Source organism: Nelumbo nucifera, chromosome 1 (genome assembly GCF_055504915.1).
Source record: "Nelumbo nucifera cultivar China Antique chromosome 1, China Antique-T2T, whole genome shotgun sequence".
In the NCBI taxonomy this organism is placed as follows: domain Eukaryota; kingdom Viridiplantae; phylum Streptophyta; class Magnoliopsida; order Proteales; family Nelumbonaceae; genus Nelumbo; species Nelumbo nucifera.
The window spans coordinates 54,011,950-54,030,208 of NC_142649.1; the positions used below are offsets into that span (position 1 = coordinate 54,011,950).

Here is an 18,259-nt window from a genome sequence, read left to right on the forward strand (position 1 = left end):
CATAAAAACAATATCATTGGCATTGCAAAATATGCTAAGTATTATACCTTGGGTCCCTTCTAGTATATAATAATGGGGATGTGAGTTGAGCTTAATCCACTGATCTTAAATACGAAAAATAAAAATATTTTGAAAAAAATAAATAGAGAAATTGATCCAACCGACACCCAACCTGACTTGCACCCTTACCTAACTTATGACTCGTCTCGGCTTGCGTCACTTACAACCAATCACAAACGCATATATATGAAAAGATTTATGTAATCAAACTTGTAAATCCAATTATTAACCAAGAAGAATTTAAATATAATGGTGCACATCAATATGACTCATGCCAAATATATTATTATATTATTAGCTTATTTATAAAAAAAATTATTTTGAACCCTAAATGCCAATTTAAGCAATTAGGTGACAAGATAATATATCCTATCAATTAATTTTTTGGGTTTTTTATTGTACAGCCCATCCAACAAATCTTATATTTACTGTATAATTGAGGGAGGCGCCAACTGGGAATTGATGTGTGGAGTGCAGTATACTTATCCCTTAATCTTTTATCTTTGCCGCTTTGATGATGATTATGTACAATATAAAGAAGATCCCATCAATGGTCCAAGTGACCCTACATTGCAAATTACTTTCTCCTCTCCAAATAGGAAATTTGCATTAGTACCATCAATGCTTGTCCACGCTTCCCCACAAATAATACAGGGAATAAGGAAGTACTATTTCATCAGGGATTCAGGGGCATTGATTTAGTACTAGCAGATATTAAATTAATTTCAAGGGTAGAAAAGGGCAAAGCAAAAGCCAATTTTAGGAAGAGAAAAAGGAGACTGTTGCTGTTCTCTACTTCAGTCATCATCTCTCCCACTTGCCACACTCGATTAATGCATCGATAAGCACACCGTAATCTCTTTCATACTTTCACTCACACCCTTCTGTCCTTGAGCCATTTTCCTGCTTTTGAACCCACCTGCAAATTTATCTGTCTGCCCAGAAAACTCCAAGGTACTTAGAGAAAGCCTATGAAAAGGAGAAATGGGTTTTCTGTAGAAAAGCTTGTAGCTTTTGATTTGTTGCTAAATCTGCCTATCTTTGTCCTTAATCCTTATATTTAGAAGTAAAAGTGAGTTTTGAGAAGTGGGTCTTCTTTATTTCTTTATTGTCTCTGCGTGGGAACAATGACGATTGAGCTCCATTCCTAGGAGACTTCAGAACTTTTACTGCTGGTAGTGAAGTTCGTTTCGCGCAGAGATGATTCAGTTACTGTTCCTGGTTCTTTTTGCCGAAGGCATTGTGGCATTTCTTCTCATGGTGAAGATCGGGCCGTTGAGAGAGTTGGTAATGAAGGCCCTCGACCAGCTGAAGACAGGAAAGGGCCCAGCCACTGTAAAAACCATTGCTGGCACGATGTCGGTCATCCTTGCATCTAGCATTACCAGCCTCCTTAAGATCCAGAACAGGGGAACAAAGCTCGGTACAGTGACACCTATGGATCAGGTCCTTTGGAGAACTCACCTATTAGAGGCTTCGCTCATGGGTATGGTCTCGCTCATCTGATAGGGGCTTCTTCTTCTTTTCGCTTTTATCAGTTTTCATGGTGTCACTCTGGATGCAAAACCTTGCTACTTCCCAGTGGCCAGTAGTATTTAACAGCTGCTAAATTGTATTTCAGAAGCATAAAGGCACAAGACATTTTTACTTTGGTTAAGAGTGCAAAATCCTATACCATCATTCATTCAATAGGGCTTTTTGGTCTTGGTATTTTATGCAATAAGAATGATCTTATCGACGTATCGTAGATAAAGTTATTCCAATTAATTATTTGTCTTGGAAATTGACGTTAATGGGTATTTTATTTCTCTTTCTAAGGTAAGCAGCATCTGCTACTGCTTTAATGGTGTAGCTGGTGCATTAAGTAGAATGGGGAAGTATCAATTGTGATTGCGAGGAGTATCAGGTTTGACATAAGGCAGGCCAATGGAGCTCGTATAGGCTTATACAAAACTCCAACATAATATGTAGTAGAGTTTAATAATATAACCGGCTTGTTGATGGTATTTCAGTATTGTCTTGATATTTGTTGGTTTTAGGTAAATATTGTTTGCGTATTCTGTTATATTTTATAATTTGCAATTGCCTTATAAACATTACCACATGTGGAGTGGGGAGACATCTTGTGTGGAAGGTTCATAGCTTTTGTGCTGGATAAGTGGGGATTACTAGTTACTAGGTTTGCAGGTGAGGGTGACAAGATGTTCTTTAGTAGGTTCATTCCCTTGAATTATCAAAGATGTAAACTTGTAAAGGTGAGAACTTCTCTAGAACTAGTTATAGCTTTGGAATTAATCTAGTAAGTTCTTGTTACCCTGTAAGAGGGAAGGAGTAACATGCAGCAGAATATGGTGTAAGCTTGGATTTGGACGTCAAATTAGGAAATGATAACGTTAAGAACATGGTTACCTAATTCCATTCCATGTTTGGTTTAGTTGGATTCTGACTCAACAATCAATGGAAGGATTTTCTAGTCAATAATTCTGGTTGTTTTAGTTCATATATATTGCTTTATCAATGATAAGATAGTAGTGAGTCTTAGTTGCTGCTTTATGTGTGTGATGGAATATAAAATATGTATAACATATCTTATAATATTAATACACCCTTATTATTATTTTGTTTACTTTTTATGCATTGGTAAAAATTTACATGATTATATTTATGTTAAGATTCTTTATATGGAGCAGTTTTAATAAAAGCTCATTATGAATAAACCCACATGTTACTAACTGTAATTGGTTGAATAGGATTTTTGAAGTTTCTGTGTTCATTGTACCAAAGGGAATTCATTAGTGAAGCATTTCAGTGGGAACTAATTCGTCATTCACCTGTCACCTAGCAATTTAGGAAGTGACTGGGAAGTATTTGTTATAATGGAAATATGTGTTGTAGTACAACTTATTAACAAACCTACCCAAATAGATGGGATAAGACTGTTGAGTCCAACTTATGCACTAAAAATGGTACGCTTGAATCAGCTTTTTTGGTTAGTTGATGGTCAAAAAAACAAATTATGAAGTATAACAATGCTCAAGGAATCTCCTTTACATTCATCTACTGGGGGTATTTTAAAATTAGTTAACTATTATACTATTATCTTGGGGCTGCTGGTAAGTCTGTTTTCGGCTACAGTGAGTCTGCCAAAGAATTTTCAGATCTGTTGACCCATCTGAAGGTGGCTTCGACTTCTATTGCTGCTTAGCTAGTCTCAAACTTCAATGTCTATGATCGAGCTGCTTAGCTAGTCTTAAACCTTAAATTCAGTTTAATTCTATTATTTCCTGGAGGAGTCTGCTGTTCTTGCATCATCATTTTCAATGTGGATGAGGCTTCTATCACCTCCTAACCTCTCATGAAATCATCCAATTGAAAGTCATTAAAGGTCTCCAATGTCTTCATCCAATGAATCACCTTCAATTTAATTCCTTCTATTAGATTTTGCAAAGTTTAACTTTACTGTTTATTATAAACAGTCTCTTGTTGCTTTCCAGATCATCTTTCATCTTCTTTTAGGTACAATTATGAAACTTGGGCTGAAGAGATTAGCTATTTGATATTTCCATACGAGGATTCCATCTGCAGCCAAAGAGAGTGAAAGTGCATCCAAACACAAGACAAAAATGAGCAGGGGATTAGTAGATGGGGAACCGTCTCATCATTAGCATTGCACATGATGCATATATGGGGAGAAAGGCAGCTGCTGGGTCTCCTTTTTTGGAGTATGCACATGTATTAATCTTATCATGCACAACCTCCCAACAAATGGCTTGAATCTTAGGGGAATTGGCTTGCACCACACCTCTTTCCAGGAAAAGGAGCAGCTGAAGAGGAAGCAGAATGTAATAACAAGTTGAAAAAGGAGGAACAACAGAACAACCCTGTGGATGATGCAACCCAGCTGATCATCTAAACAAGAGTTATCCAGACTGAATGACTGACTCCAGAGCAGCAAGAAGGTCCACCAACTCAATGCACTCTCCCTCCCTAAGGCCTCTCCTAAACCTAAAATCCCTGCACCCCACTGGAAGACTTAACCCAGAATTTGGAGTAGGTTTCAACTTATAGGAAGAGAATGCAAAAAAAGAGAATGAATGTCTTTCAAAGAAGCATCCCCAAGCCACAAATCCTCCCAAAAAAGTTCTTTGGCCATTTACCCACATCATATCTAATATGACTAAGAAAGGAAGGATGCTACTGATGAACTTCCAAGGTGAAGCAAGACACACATAAGGTGAGACTTTGGCATCCCACACATTTCTTGCGAGTCCATGAATGCTCACAACCACCTTGTGCTTTTTTTTTTGATAGATAACAGAAACTTTTATTAATAAAGAGATTAAAAAGGAGGATACAACAGGAGGGAGGGGTAAAATCTCTTAACCCTCCCTAAAAGTTTACTTCAGATTACAAAGATGCCCAGAAAATAATAGCTCTTCCCACCCCTTGCTTAGCCAAAGAGTCTGCCAAGGAATTGGCACACCTTTTAGTCCACTGAAACTGAACTTCCATGTTTTGAATCAAATGTTTAATTCTCTTTTTCTCATTTAGGTATTTCCACAAACTGAAGTCTTCCTTCTGCAACCACCTAATAACCAGGCTCGAATCACCTTCCACCACCAGTTTTCTGATATTCAGCTGCCATGCTCTTTTAATCCCTTCCAAGACTGCCAGTATTTCAGCCCTCAGAGAATCCCCTCATCCAATAGGCTCTGAATACATTGCAATAATTTGACCTTCTTCATCCCTAAAGGCTATACCTGAAGGACCTGGGTTTCCTTCGCTGCTTCCATCAAAGTTCAACTCAACTTAGTGTAACCCAAGGGTGGAGGAACCCAAACTGGAGAAGGGGCAGTTCTCAAGGGAGCTAACCAAGCTACTTCCTTCCAGTTCTTAATGATATCTCCTTCAGTGTAATCTTTAAAGAGTTTCAAGGTCTTAACCTAATGAGCCACCCTAATGGAAACTACCTTAATGATAGCGTCCTTTTTTCCTTCTTTTTCAAGGAAGATTCTTTGATTTCTTTCCTCCTACCCTGTTCAACATATTGCTGCTCTTACACATCTCCATAGAAACTTCCTCTCTTTTTTAACCCTCTCACTAACTAAATGTTAAATAAGCTTTGCACACTTAGAGGAGAGGACCACCTGCAACCTAAGAGAGAAAAAACCAGCACCAGATTTCTGATACAAAAGGACAGAAAACCATTAAGTGATAGCAGCTCTCACCATTCTCCTTACATAGGATACACCAGTGTGGGGACAAACACCAATTTGGCCTTTTCCTTTGAAGTAAGTTGCAAGTGTTACACTTTTCCAAGAATGCTTCCTAGCAGAAAGCACCCACTCTAGGAGGAATTGGTCTACCCCAAATTTCCAAGACTGGGAAAGGGTGTTCGAAAGGCAGTTGAAACTGGGTTAATTCTTTGAAAAAGGAAGAGCAAGTAAATACGCTCGAGGAGGAAGGAACCCAAATCCTATTATCCCTTCTAGAGGGATCAATAACCACCTCGTCTAGGATCTTAAGCAAATCAGAAATGGTGTTCAACTCGGAATCTCTAAGAGCCCTTCTAAAACCCAGGTTCCAATCAGGAGCATACAAAGTAGGGGATAGAAAGGTGGAAACAAGCTCATTTTTAAAATTCGATAGGGAGAACAAAGCTGGAAATTGCTCTTTCGGAAGGTGAGTTTCCTACCCAAGTATGTTCCCAAAATTTCACATAATTACTACAACAAACGTCATACCTGATGAGTGGAAGGAATGAAGGTAAAATAGCATGAATGGACTTCCAAGGGGAAGCTCTTGTAGCCCTAGATGAGACTCCCGCATCCCATCCGTCCACTGCTTGCCCATGGATACTTAGAATTACTTGAGCCCGCATATTATCCCTTTTGTTTGTCAATCTTCATAGCCATTTCCCCAATAAAGCTTCATTATTTTTTTTGTAAATTACCCAATCCGAGCCCTCCATCACTTTTGGCTTTGGTAACAATATCCCACCTAACTCTATGGTCCCTTTTTTCCTCCCCTGGTCCCCATAGGAAGTCCCTCATTAATTTTTCCAAAACTTCGCACACTCCCATAGGATATTTAAACACAGACAGGAAGTAAGCTGGGAGATTAGCCAATGTGGACTTAATCAGAGTTATCCTATCACCCAAAGATAGGTAGTTTTTCTTCCAAGACGCTAACCTTTTTGTGAATCTACAATCATCGGATTCCAAAAGCTCCTTTTGGTTGGATTATCCCCTAGTGGAAGCCCCAAATACTTCAATGGCCATTGTGCGATCTCACACCCCAAAAGTTGAGCCCTTTCTTCCACTTCTCTCAAATTCATATTGATACCAATCACAACTTTTATCAAGATTCACTATAAGGTTAGTCACTTGTTCAAACACCTTGATCACCTGCTTGAGATTATTGACCCACCTAATGTCGTCCCCACCACAAAAAAGAATTGTATCATCTGCAAATTGTAAGTGTGTGTTTGGCACGTCATCCCTTCCAATTCTCCAACTTCTCACCAAGCTCCGAGAATCTGCCCTTTCAATAAGTCTTCCCAGGACTTCAGCAATCAAGGTAAATAGGAAGGGGGAAGGGGGTCCCCTTGCCTAATGTTCCTAGTAGTTGGAAGGTGGTCTATCACCTTACCATTCACCAGAATGGAGTAAAGGCAAGTCCTTATACACCCTTTCACCCACTTACACCACCTTTGTCCAAAACCAAAGCACTCAAGGACTTTCAATAAACATGACTAATCTACCAAGTCATAAGCCTTTTCTAGATCCAATTTACACACCAACCCTTTCTTCTTGCTTCTTTTTAAATCTTCCACACTCTCATTTTCTATTAAGATTTGGTCCACAATTTGTCTATTCTTCACAAAAGAACCTTGATTAGGAGAAATGATTGCGGGGAGAACCTCTCTAATTCTTCAAGATAAGACCTTGGTGATGATTTTATAGAGACTATTCACAAAACTGATGGGTCTAAACTCTTTTGCGTGGCAGACTCCTTCCTTTTTTGGAATTAATGCAAGAAAAGTAGAATTCAGACCTGGATTAATCACCCCTCTATCAAAAAATTCGGAGAAAACTCTTTGGATATCCTCCTTAAGTATCTCTCAACAATCTTGATAAAAGGCCATCGTAAAACCATCGGGACCCGGAGCTTTAGATCTATCCATAACAAAGATGGCAGCCCTTATTTCTTTCAACTCAAACTCTCTTTCCAACCCCACCTTCAACTCTTTAGGGAGCCTAGGCCAATTCAAACCTTCAATTTGTAGCCTGTGTTATTCAAGGGTCTTCTAAAAATAGACTTGAAGTGTTCCACAAAAGCCCCTTCAATCTCAATCTACTGAGTTAGAGTTGCACCATCAACCACCAACCTATTTATAGGCTACCCCAAAGGCTCTGTGGGTTACTTATTCTATAATTCAAAAGAGCAAAATGTGTTTTGCAGTCGAAATGTCAACTTTTTAGAAGAAGTTTACATCCTGGATAATCATCATCAGGAAGTTGTTCTTGATGAGGAGAGCCCAGGGGTAGTGGGAGATGTCCCACCAGCTCCAGAAAATAACCAACCTAGGAGATCTACCCGGGTTTTCAGGCCTCCAGTTCGTTTCGGCTATGACCAAGAAAGTTACTTGGTGGAAGCCACGACCAGTGAGGAGGATTCCGTGACTTATACGGAAGCTATGTTGGACATAGATTCCTTGAAGTGGGTAGATGCTATGAGAGCCGAGATGGGCTCAATGGAGACCAATGGAGTCTGGACTCTAGTAGATTCGCCCCCTGGGGTAAAGGCAATTGGTTGCAAATGGATCTATAAGAGGAAGAAGGGCCTCGATGGTAAAGTTGAGACCTACAAGGCTCGTCTTGTGGCGAAAGGGTACACTTTGAAAGAGGGAATCGATTATGAGGAAACTTTTCGCCTGTGGCCATGCTTAAATCCATTAGGATTCTGCTAGCTGTAGCAGCTTACCATGACTACGAGATTTGGCAAATGGATGTCAAAACTGTGTTCCTGAATGGAGATCTTACTGAAGATATCTATATGCAGCAACTGCAAGGTTTCATAGCTGTAGGTCAGGAACACATGGTATGTAAACTCAATTGATCCATATATGGACTTAAGCAAGCTTCTAGGAGTTGGAACATCTGGTTTGACTCTACCGTCAAACAGTTTGACTTTGAGTAAAATCCGGATGAGCCTTGTGTTTACAGGAAGACCAAGTGGGGATAAGGTTACGTTCTTGATGTATATGATATTCTACTCATTGGGAATGATGTAGGAATGTTAACTACGGTGAAAGTATGACTTTCACAGCAATTCTCCATGAAAGATCTTGGAGAAGCCTCCTACATACTGGGTTTTCGATTCTATAGAGATAGATCGAAAAGGATAATAGGATTATCCCAGTCTGCTTACATAGACAATATAGTCAAGAGATACAGCATGGAGAACTCCAAGAAAGGAAATGTTCCTTTCAGGCATGGAGTCACTCTCTCCAAGGGTATGTCTCCCAAGACTCCCGAAGAGATTGAGGGCATGAAAGAGGTTCCCTATGCCTCAGCCGTAGGGAGCATCATGTATGCCATGTTGTGTACTCGTCCTGACATTTCTCAAGCAGTGAGTGTAGTAAGCAGATACCAATCTAACACAGGGTAGGAGCATTGGACCGCTGTGAAAAACATACTAAAATACCTTCGAAGGACAAAAGAGTTTTGTCTGGTATTCGATGGTAGTTCACTACAGATCGTCGGGTGTACTGATACCGGCTGCCAGTCAGATCCAGATGGTAGAATGTCTACATCTGTTTACATCTTTGCGATGGGGTCCTGAGTAGTAAAAATAGCAGATTCCACAACCCAAGCCGAGCACATTGTCGTAAGTGAGACTGCCTAATGAATGAAGGTGTTCATTCTAGAATTTGAAATTCAGCACATCACCCATTCCACTGTTGTGTGACAACGCTGGATCTACGGGAGATTGATGTTAAAAGGTAGCATTAGCGGAGAATGTGGCAAACCCATTGACTAAACCACTAACACAGAAAGTGTTTAAGAAGCACGTGGAAAGTCTGGGACTCCGGCGTGTACCCAATTGGACCTAAGTGCAAGTGGGAGCTGTTAGACAGTTATGCCCTTTGCTCCAATCAGATTGATGTACCTTTTGACATTTATTGTAAATGAATAAAGTACATAATTTATTCATGTCATTGTAGTGTGTTTCTGTGTAATACCCTTAAACTGGACACTTATGAGACTCATGTTAGTTTAGAATCTTCATAGCCGTTGGATAGATCTGGGGAGATTTATCCTGCCAAGGCTGACACTGATGTACCGCCAAGTTGGTTGGGGTGGCTTGTCTTAGCTGCAAGGGTGAGACTTAAGGTACATGTAGTGTGAGTTTTCTTGAAACCCTTAACCGGACCAAAATTCCAGTATTGCCCTAGACCTTGGAGATAGATGGGCAAAACTGAAATGTTACACCTGACCCCTAGACTCGGTTATGGTACTGCATTGGGTGTCAGATTGGGCTGTCTTTGATATGCCAATCAGTGAGATCCTTAGAGGGGGTCAAAATCTGGGTATGTTGGGACAGTCCAAGAATTCATCTGAGTGGGTGATCATAGTGACAGGATCAGCCCCTTTGTCAGACAAAGTGAATGATCGGGGATGCACTTCCTTTGATGGAAACCTAAACTGCCGGCAGTTGATTTCAATCGTTGAAATTTGTTTTGCAAAATATATTTATATAAAGATATACATATATATTATGGTTTCAAAATGTTTGCAAAAGGTTTTAATTCCCGGGATCCATTTGAGTAGAGAGTGCAACACTGCACCTTGTAACTGAGGGAGATGTCATCTCTTGTCGGGCAGTGTTTGATCATTATGGGTTGAGAGGTTAAGTGTAAGACCATTGAGGGTAATACCTGATGGGCTAATCTTGCATCTGCCCACAATCCTTGGGTTTTCATAAGGTGGCTGGACCCAAGGACCATTTAGTGTAAATGTTGGACCCATTAAGAGCCCAAGGTGATGGACTCAGGGGTTCACTGTCTTCTACAGTGAATTCGGCCAGGCCTTGTAACAAAGGCTGGGCTGAACCCATGTGGCTGATGTGTAGATCAATGTTTGGGTCCCACACCATACAAGGAGAGCCAACTGGGCAGCAGGTTAAGAGGTTAAGTGAGCACATAAACTTAATGGGCCTAAAGCTCAATTCGAACTGGGTTAATAAGATTAATTAAATAGGGGAGGATCTGGGATTTGGATCAACAGATAAGATAAGGAGTTATCTTTATCCACTTAAAGAGTCCAGATCCAAATAAAGATTTGGATCAAAGGAACTCCTAATTTGATTAGGAAGGTTGATCTTTATCTGCAGATAAGATAAGGGATTATCCCTATCTGTTAAAGAGAGTCAAGATCCAAATAAAAGATTTGGATTAAGAAACTCCTAATGGGATTAGGAGATTCTCTCTTTAAGGCTATAATTTGGAGAGCAGGGGGGACCTCCAGACATACAGTTTGCTGAATATAGAGAGAAGACTACACAGTTTAACTGCTTTTGTCTTCTGCTCTTTTCTCCCCTGCTCTTGCCGCCCCTGCCCAGTTCGATCTCCACTTGTGGGAGTGATCAAGAACCGTTCTTGATATTGCTTCTTGCTAGAAGAGGCAATCTGAAGTTGTGCTCACTAGCCCTCCACTACATTCTTGCTGAAAAGCCATCTTCCTGTTGATTCTGCTTCACCTCACACTATGTCATCTTCAGTGGGAGCAGTTTTTGGTTTTCTCCTTGGGCGTGAACACCTTCATTGTGAGTTACTGTTACTCCGTATCAGGTATATCCTTCTCCTCCCTTTTGGTTTCAGATCTGGTCCGGTTTGGTTCAAGATTGATCATTGAAAATGCAGTTTTCTAAAATAGGAAATGTGATTCCCAGATGGGAGAGAGAGAACTTTTTGAAATTTCGCCCAACCTTCCTGCAGGGTTCGACCATCCATATGATGAATCTCTCATCCCTTCACTACACACCAGGGCCCTTCCCACAGTCCTCTAATGGCTCACAGTTCTTCTCATAACTCAGTTCTCTGTCTGTAACCGTTAGGGCTATGAACATTAATTAGGACCCATTCAAACCCATCTTCCACTTGTTTGAATTTGACAGAAACTGAGAATCAACCGATTAATTCTTCAACCCCTCCGCAACTTCATCCTTCCATAGAGTAACTATCCCTCCGGAGGAGCCCCAAGAGGGCCTCATTGCCCATCTAAGGCCATTTGCTCTCCACACATTTCTAGCCCCCCTCCTATCAAAGGTCATGAGCTTAGATTCATGGATTAAGAAAATATCTGGATTTTCTCTCCTTAGTACCTCCTTATTAACGCTCTCTTTTTTGCATTCCCCAAGCCTCTCACATTCCAACTTACAATCTTCATTACTTCAAATTAAGTTGCCCCCATCCCCCTAAGATCTTCTACCCTATCTTCCTCCTCTTCTTCCCCTACCCTTCCTTTCACTAAACTCTTTGTCCCCTTCTACATCCAGTTTCAACCTCTCAGCTTCACTTAACTTTCTTTTTCTCATCTTCCCCTCTTCTTTTTTAGTCTTGAAGTACCCCTTCAGCTCATTTGGATTTTTTTAATTTACACCCTAGATTTCCTACAAACTCAGCTAGAAATTCTTCTTTTTCTTCTCCTACTTCTGTTTCCTCTCTATTTTTCTCTCCGGTTCTCTCTCTGTTCTCCTCTCCGGGCTTCTCCTTCAACATCTCATGTTCCACCTCTTCTTCTGCTACTTTAAACCAGCTTTCCTTGTTCTAATTCAGCTCATTTGGATTTTTTAATTTATACCCTAGCTTTCCTACAAACTCAGCTAGAGATTCTTCTTTTTCTTCTCCTACTTCTGTTTCCTCTCTATTTTCCTCTCCGGTTCTCTCTCTGTTCTCCTCTCCGGGCTTTTCCTTCAACATCTCATGTTCCACCTCTTCTTCAGCTACTTTAAACCAGCTTTCCTTGTTCTGATTCTCCTTTTCCTTCTCTAGTTCCACTCCAGTCAGCTCATTCCACTCTTCCATTATTATCTTCCATACCCTTTCCTCTCTCTCAATTTCCTCCTGTAATTCTCTTGTACTACCTACTCTGTCACCTTCAGGAACATGGGCAAGCAGCGAGAATGTAGGTCTAGGACCTGGAAGACAAACATCAGGGGCAGAGCAAAGGTTAGTACCAAAACCTGAAAGCACAAGCGTACCTGGAACTGAAGAAGAAGGAGACTCGACAAATAGCTGGGTTTCACAATTCGACAATAGAGTGGGGTTTTGCAAGGAGCAACCTAGGCTTGATTCACACTCACTAATACTTCCGGAGCTCTGTCGTTTTTCCCTGCCTAAAGTATCCTGGTTTGGAGACTGGTGATCGACCACTTTCGTCACATTGATCCCATGCCCAATGTTCAAGTTCTGGCTTGGTGCTCCTCTTTCCAAGGTTCAGTTTTCCCCCTTATCATCCAAGCGTTGAGCCTCATTTAGCAATCCGCTCTCAAAAGAGGGTCTTGGCACAGAAGTAACCTCTTTCGGATCCTCAAAAAAAAGAAAGGCAGCATCGAAAGTGTCTTCCGTCTCCCCCTTTAGCTCTGTATCCTCCCCAAGATTCTCCTCTGTTTCCGACCCTGAATCAAAGTCGTCTTCTGAGGAGTCGTAGTTAACCCATCCATCGTCTTCCTCTTCAACCTCCTCTCTTCTGCTCTTAGAATATCTTGGGTTTGGGCGATCTTCTCCCAATCTCCTTTGGTTCCCATCTTTTGATTTGGCTACTGGGATCCATCGTAAGTCTTGTTTCAGGGAGTTCTGAACTACTGGAGACTTTCGGCTTTCACAGGTTTTCTGAACCTGTGGGGAAGATGATAGACCATCGAAATAGTCTCCCAAAGGACCCTTTGATACCCGACCCACGTGACCACTTAAAGAGTCACATGACTCGTTTAATTCAGAATGGGTCACCTTTTGGTTCAACCCTGACTGGTCCAATTTTAGGTCGGTTGGGTCAGAGAGGGTAAAATGAATTTCTTTCCCAACTCCAATTGGGCCCCACCCCTGCTCTGACACCTTGTGCTATAACCTATCCTGTTTCTGAGGCAATTTCCAAAGCCATTTTTTTTATCAATAACTCAACATTTTATTAAGAAAGATGGTACAATACATTAAATACAGTCAGACTGTGAGAGATAAAACCTCTTATCTCTCCCCCATACAATCAGATCCCTTACAGTTGTGCCCAGAATAATGAATCTCTCTCCACCCCTTGTTTAGCTAAGGCATCTGCTACAGAATTAGTAGATCTCTTAACCCACCTAACACAATTATTTCCATATCTCTGGTTAGCCACCTGATCTTTTTCTTTTCATTGTTGAAAAGCCACTGTTTTGACCCCCCCCAATCTTGTAACCAGCTAATCACCAGTTTGGAGTCTCCTTCCACAAATAGCTTTTGAATGTTCATTAGCTTTGCCTTTTGAATGCCTTCCACTGCTGTTAACACTTCTGCTCTCAGGGAGTCTCCTTCTCCAACTGGCCCCGAGAACATAACACTTCTGTTAACAATTTCCAAAGCCATTTTCCCAACAAAGCAGTATTTCTTTGGATAAGGTTTCCAATTCCTATGCTGATAAAAAAAAAAAAAAAGATTTCCAATTCCTATCTCACACATGTCCTTACTCCTAAGTGATCATTTTTGGATTCTCTTGGCTCCCACAAAAAAGCCCCTCATGATTTTTTTTGATACTTATTGCAATCTTCACAAGAATATGAAAAGTTGAGAGAGTAAATTGGCAAATTAGCAATTGTGGATCTAATTAGTGTAGTCCTCCCTCTAATAAAATATAACTTCTCTTCCATATGGCTAACTAAAATTTAGTAAATCTGTCCAAAACAGGTTTCCAAAAGTCATCAGCATTGGGATTGCTCCCCAAGGGGAGCCCCAAATATGTCATTGGCTACCCTTTTATCTCAAACCCTAACAAGCCTGCAATTTATCTCAAATCACCTTCATTTATATGAACCCCAGCCATACAACTCTTCCCTAAAATTACTTTCAAAAGAGTCATCTGCTCGAAGCTTTTGATTAACTCCTATGAAGTTTGGTATTTCCTCCTCACTTCCCCCTTCCCAGAAAAGGATTGTCATACGCAAATTGTAAATGTGTTATAACCACCTCTTGCCTACCTACCCTCCCTCCGATCAAGTTACCACTATTCGTTTTGTTGAATAACCTACTGAACATATTTATCAAAAAAAAAAAAAAAAACTACTGAGCACATTTGCTATCAGGGTAAGCAAGAAAGGGGACAGAGGGTCCCCTTGCCGCAATCGTCTTATAGCTGGAAAAAAATATCTTATAACTCCATTCACCAAAATTGAATAATGACAACTCTTGATACATCCTGCTATCCATCTACACCATCTCACACCAAACCCAAACTAACTTAATACCTCTCCACTAGAACCAACCAATCCACCATACCATAAGCTGTCTCTAAGTGTAGCTTACACACCAATCCTTTCTTACTACTCTTCTCTACACACTAATTAGCAATCATAATTTGGTCTATGATTTGTCTTCGTTGTACAAAGGCACCTTGGAATTGTCTTAAACATCAATATCTTGGATATCATCAAGTTATGACATCTTTCTTTGGTAAGTCAAGTTATAACAACTGAGTAATTTTCAGTTGAAGTCCATTGTAAGTCATGATTTTAAGGATACTGTGGTGCGCAATGCATCTATAGTTTTGTTAGTTAGGATAATTCATCTTATAAACTTGAAAGAAAAGCTGCTAAAGCTGATCTTGCTTGCTGGTGGAAGCTGGTGCTGAATTGAAAGGAGGTTTTGGAAGTTAGAATCATTCTCTTCTTTTCTTTCTTCCCCCTTCCACTTTAAGTGACATGTCAGCTCTGGTCCTATTTTTGGTGATGCAATATCCACTGAAGCTTCTTTGTATTATCTGTTTTTCAATATCTTAATGAGGCTAGTGTTGATCTGTTATTGATCCAAGAAATGGAATATCCTTTACATTGAGTAATCACTGCTGGGAATAAACATGCTGTGTCCTCAAAGATCAGCTGAACAGGTTTGCTCCATCAAGCCTGTATTAGTAAACCAAATGTCAAAAGCAGCATTTTTTTTTGAATAACACAGCAATGCGAATATAAAAGAAACGTAAAAAAAACAGAAACATGAATATAAAAGAATGATCTGTGCTTCGAACTTAAAGATCAAATCTTGGGTAACATCAAGGCATAATCTCTAACAATATGTGGTTGAAGTCCATTGTGAGTCACAGTTTTATGGATAGGCAAGCAATACATCTATCTTTCTGCTAGTTGAGATAATTTGTCTTGAAGGGGGTCCAATGAATCAATGTGCAATGAAAACTTGGCTTAGTTCCAGGAACCTACATTTCTTGTATCAAGTGGTTGAGGGTGATCTGTTTTGCTGGTGGCAGATGTAGTTGGTGCTGAATCAGAAGGAGGTTCTGGAAGTCAGAGTCATTTTCTTTCCTTCCCTCCTATCCTGCCTCCACATACACACATGCACAAATTTCCAAGTGGCATGTCTGTTCTGCGCCTATTTGTGTGATGCGTTATCTACTCAAGGCTGTTGACCCATGGTTATAAAAATCAGTCTGGCCATGTAAGTTGACTTAGGAAACTGGGAGCTGGCCACCCATCTGCTTGCAGTTTATACAAGAAAATGAATACTGGACTGCCAATTGCAATGATTAGATTTGAGAGTAAAAAGAAGGAAACGATGGAAAAAAAATGAACAGAGAAGAGAAAGGGAGACTGAAAGTTGTGTGTGCGATGATTTATCTTGGGATTGACACCCATATATGCCTCAACATGCTTGGTACAATTATGTTGGACTGGGTTATGTGCTATATTGATCTCTGTCTTTTTGTCACAGTATAATCTCATTCGACATCCATAAATACTTCCATCTTTGCCAACAAAATCTTCAAAGTAATTTTGATACTCAATGTGCTAAAGCCCTAGATTTTGCCTCAGCACTAGATTTGGCTACAATAATCTGCTTCTTACTTCATGTGACCAAAAATTGATACAATAACCAAATATTGATGATTGATCTTCTATCATCTAACACCTGCCCAATCTACATCCATATATACTTATACCCGAAACTTACCATGATTGGCAAAGAGTAGGCCTTTTCTAGGCGAAGATTTCTTGTACCTCAACATCCTCTTAGTAGCTTCAAGATGTGGATGGTGTCAAGCATGCATATACTGGCTGGTTGCATTACTACATAAGTTATACCCAGCCTGGTTAGTGATAGTTACAACAGTTTCCCCACTTGCCTTTGAAACTTTCATTTGCCTTCTAATAATTCACTTTCATTTGAATTTAATTTATGATTAGGCTCAATGGGTTTCTCTATTGGTCTAGAGCCTAACCTTTTGCTCCTGTCTTAGAACCTTTTGAACTTGATCTTCCCATTGCTTTACGGAAAGGTAAATGTAGTTGTACTCTACATCCCATTTCCAATTATGTTTTTGTCTCTCACCTTTCCACTTCACATCGCCAGTTTGTTTCTCTGTTGTCCTCTATATCTATACCCAAGGATGTCCAGGAGGCCCTTACTTCACCCGGGTGGTGTCATGCAATGGAGGAGGAACTCTCTGCTCTTCAACACAATCACATGTGGGAGCTCACCACTCTTCCTCCAGGTAAGTATGTTGTAGGTTGTAAATGGGTGTATACTGTTAAATATTTACCAAATGGTAGTGTGAAGTGGTTGAAGGCTCGACTAGTTGCTAAAGGTTATTCTCAGTTATATGGGGTGGACTATATGGAAACCTTCTCCCCTTTGGCTAAGATTGGTTCAGTTCGTGTCTTAATTTCCTTGGCAGTTATGTATGATTGGTCTCTGTTTCAGCTTGACATTAAAAATGCCTTCCTCCATGGTGACCTTGTGGAGGAGGTATATATGGAGCAATCACTAGGGTTTGTTGCTCAGGGGGAAGATGATAAGGTGTGTAGTCTGAAAAAGGCAATTTATGGGTTGAAACAATTTCCTTGTGCTTGGTTTGGGAAGTTTAGTGAAATGGTGAAAAATTTTCGAATGAAACAATGTCGGGTCGATCGCTCAGTATTCAACTATGATTCTGAAACCGGAAAGATTTTATTAGTGGTTTATGTGGATGATATAGTCATAACTGACAATGACAGATTAGGGATTGACAGACTAAAGGCCTTTTTGCAAGACCATTTTCAAACAAAAGATCTTGGGAAGTTAAAGTATTTCTTGGGCATTGAAGTTGCCAAGTCAAAACAAGGTGTTAACTTGTGCCAAAGAAAATATGTTCTTGATCTGTTGGATGAAACGGGACTGGTAGGTGCAAAACCAATTGAAACATCCATGGAACCAAATGCTAAGTTGAGCAGTGATGCAGGTGAAATATTTGATGACCTTGGAAGATATAGACGGTTAGTGGGGAAGTTGAACTACTTAACCATTACAAGACCAGACATCTCCTTTGCTATTAGTGTGGTGAGCTAGTTTATGCAAAATCCCCGAGTACTTCACTGGGATGCAATTCTTAGAATTGTACGGTACCTGAAGGGAGCTCCAGGTCGTGGGTTATTGTACAAACCATGAGGAAGACTTGAGATAGTTGGGTATACAGATGCAGATTGGGTAGGCTCGGTGTCTGACATGAGATCTACTATAGGTTGCACGTTTCTTGGTGGAAATCTGGTGACATGGAAGAGTAAGAAGCAGACTGTTGTGGCAAGGAGTAGTGTTGAAGCTGAATACAGGGCCATGACACACACTACATGTGAGGTAGTATGGCTGAAAAATCTTCTGCAAGAGGTTGGATTCTCAATGAGCAAACCTATGAGATTGTATTGTGACAACCAAGCTGCAATCCACATCTTATCTAATCCAGTTTTCCATTGAAGAACAAAACACATAGAGGTTGATTGCCATTTTGTGAGGGAGAAAGTTCTTTCTGGAGAGATAAGCACAGAACACGTGAGTTCAGGTGATCAATGGGCAGATTTGTTTTTGAGTTCAGGGAGAGTGAACTATATATGTAACAAGCTGGATTATATGACATATATTCTCCAGCTTGAGGGTGAGTATTAGAGTTGGTTGAGTAAGGTT

General features: G+C 40.3%; 1 protein-coding gene across 1 annotated transcript in view; it reads left to right on the forward strand.

Annotated features, from left to right (window-relative positions):
* The first annotated feature begins 818 nt into the window (after window positions 1-818).
* Window positions 819-18,259, forward strand: part of LOC104590315 (uncharacterized) — a 34,453-nt gene continuing 17,012 nt past the window's right edge. Inside the window, exon 1 of the mRNA XM_010248932.3 lies at window positions 819-1,546. Within this exon, the coding sequence (XP_010247234.1) occupies window positions 1,261-1,546 (286 nt within the window). The 5' untranslated portion in view covers window positions 819-1,260. The remainder of the gene's footprint in view (window positions 1,547-18,259) is intronic.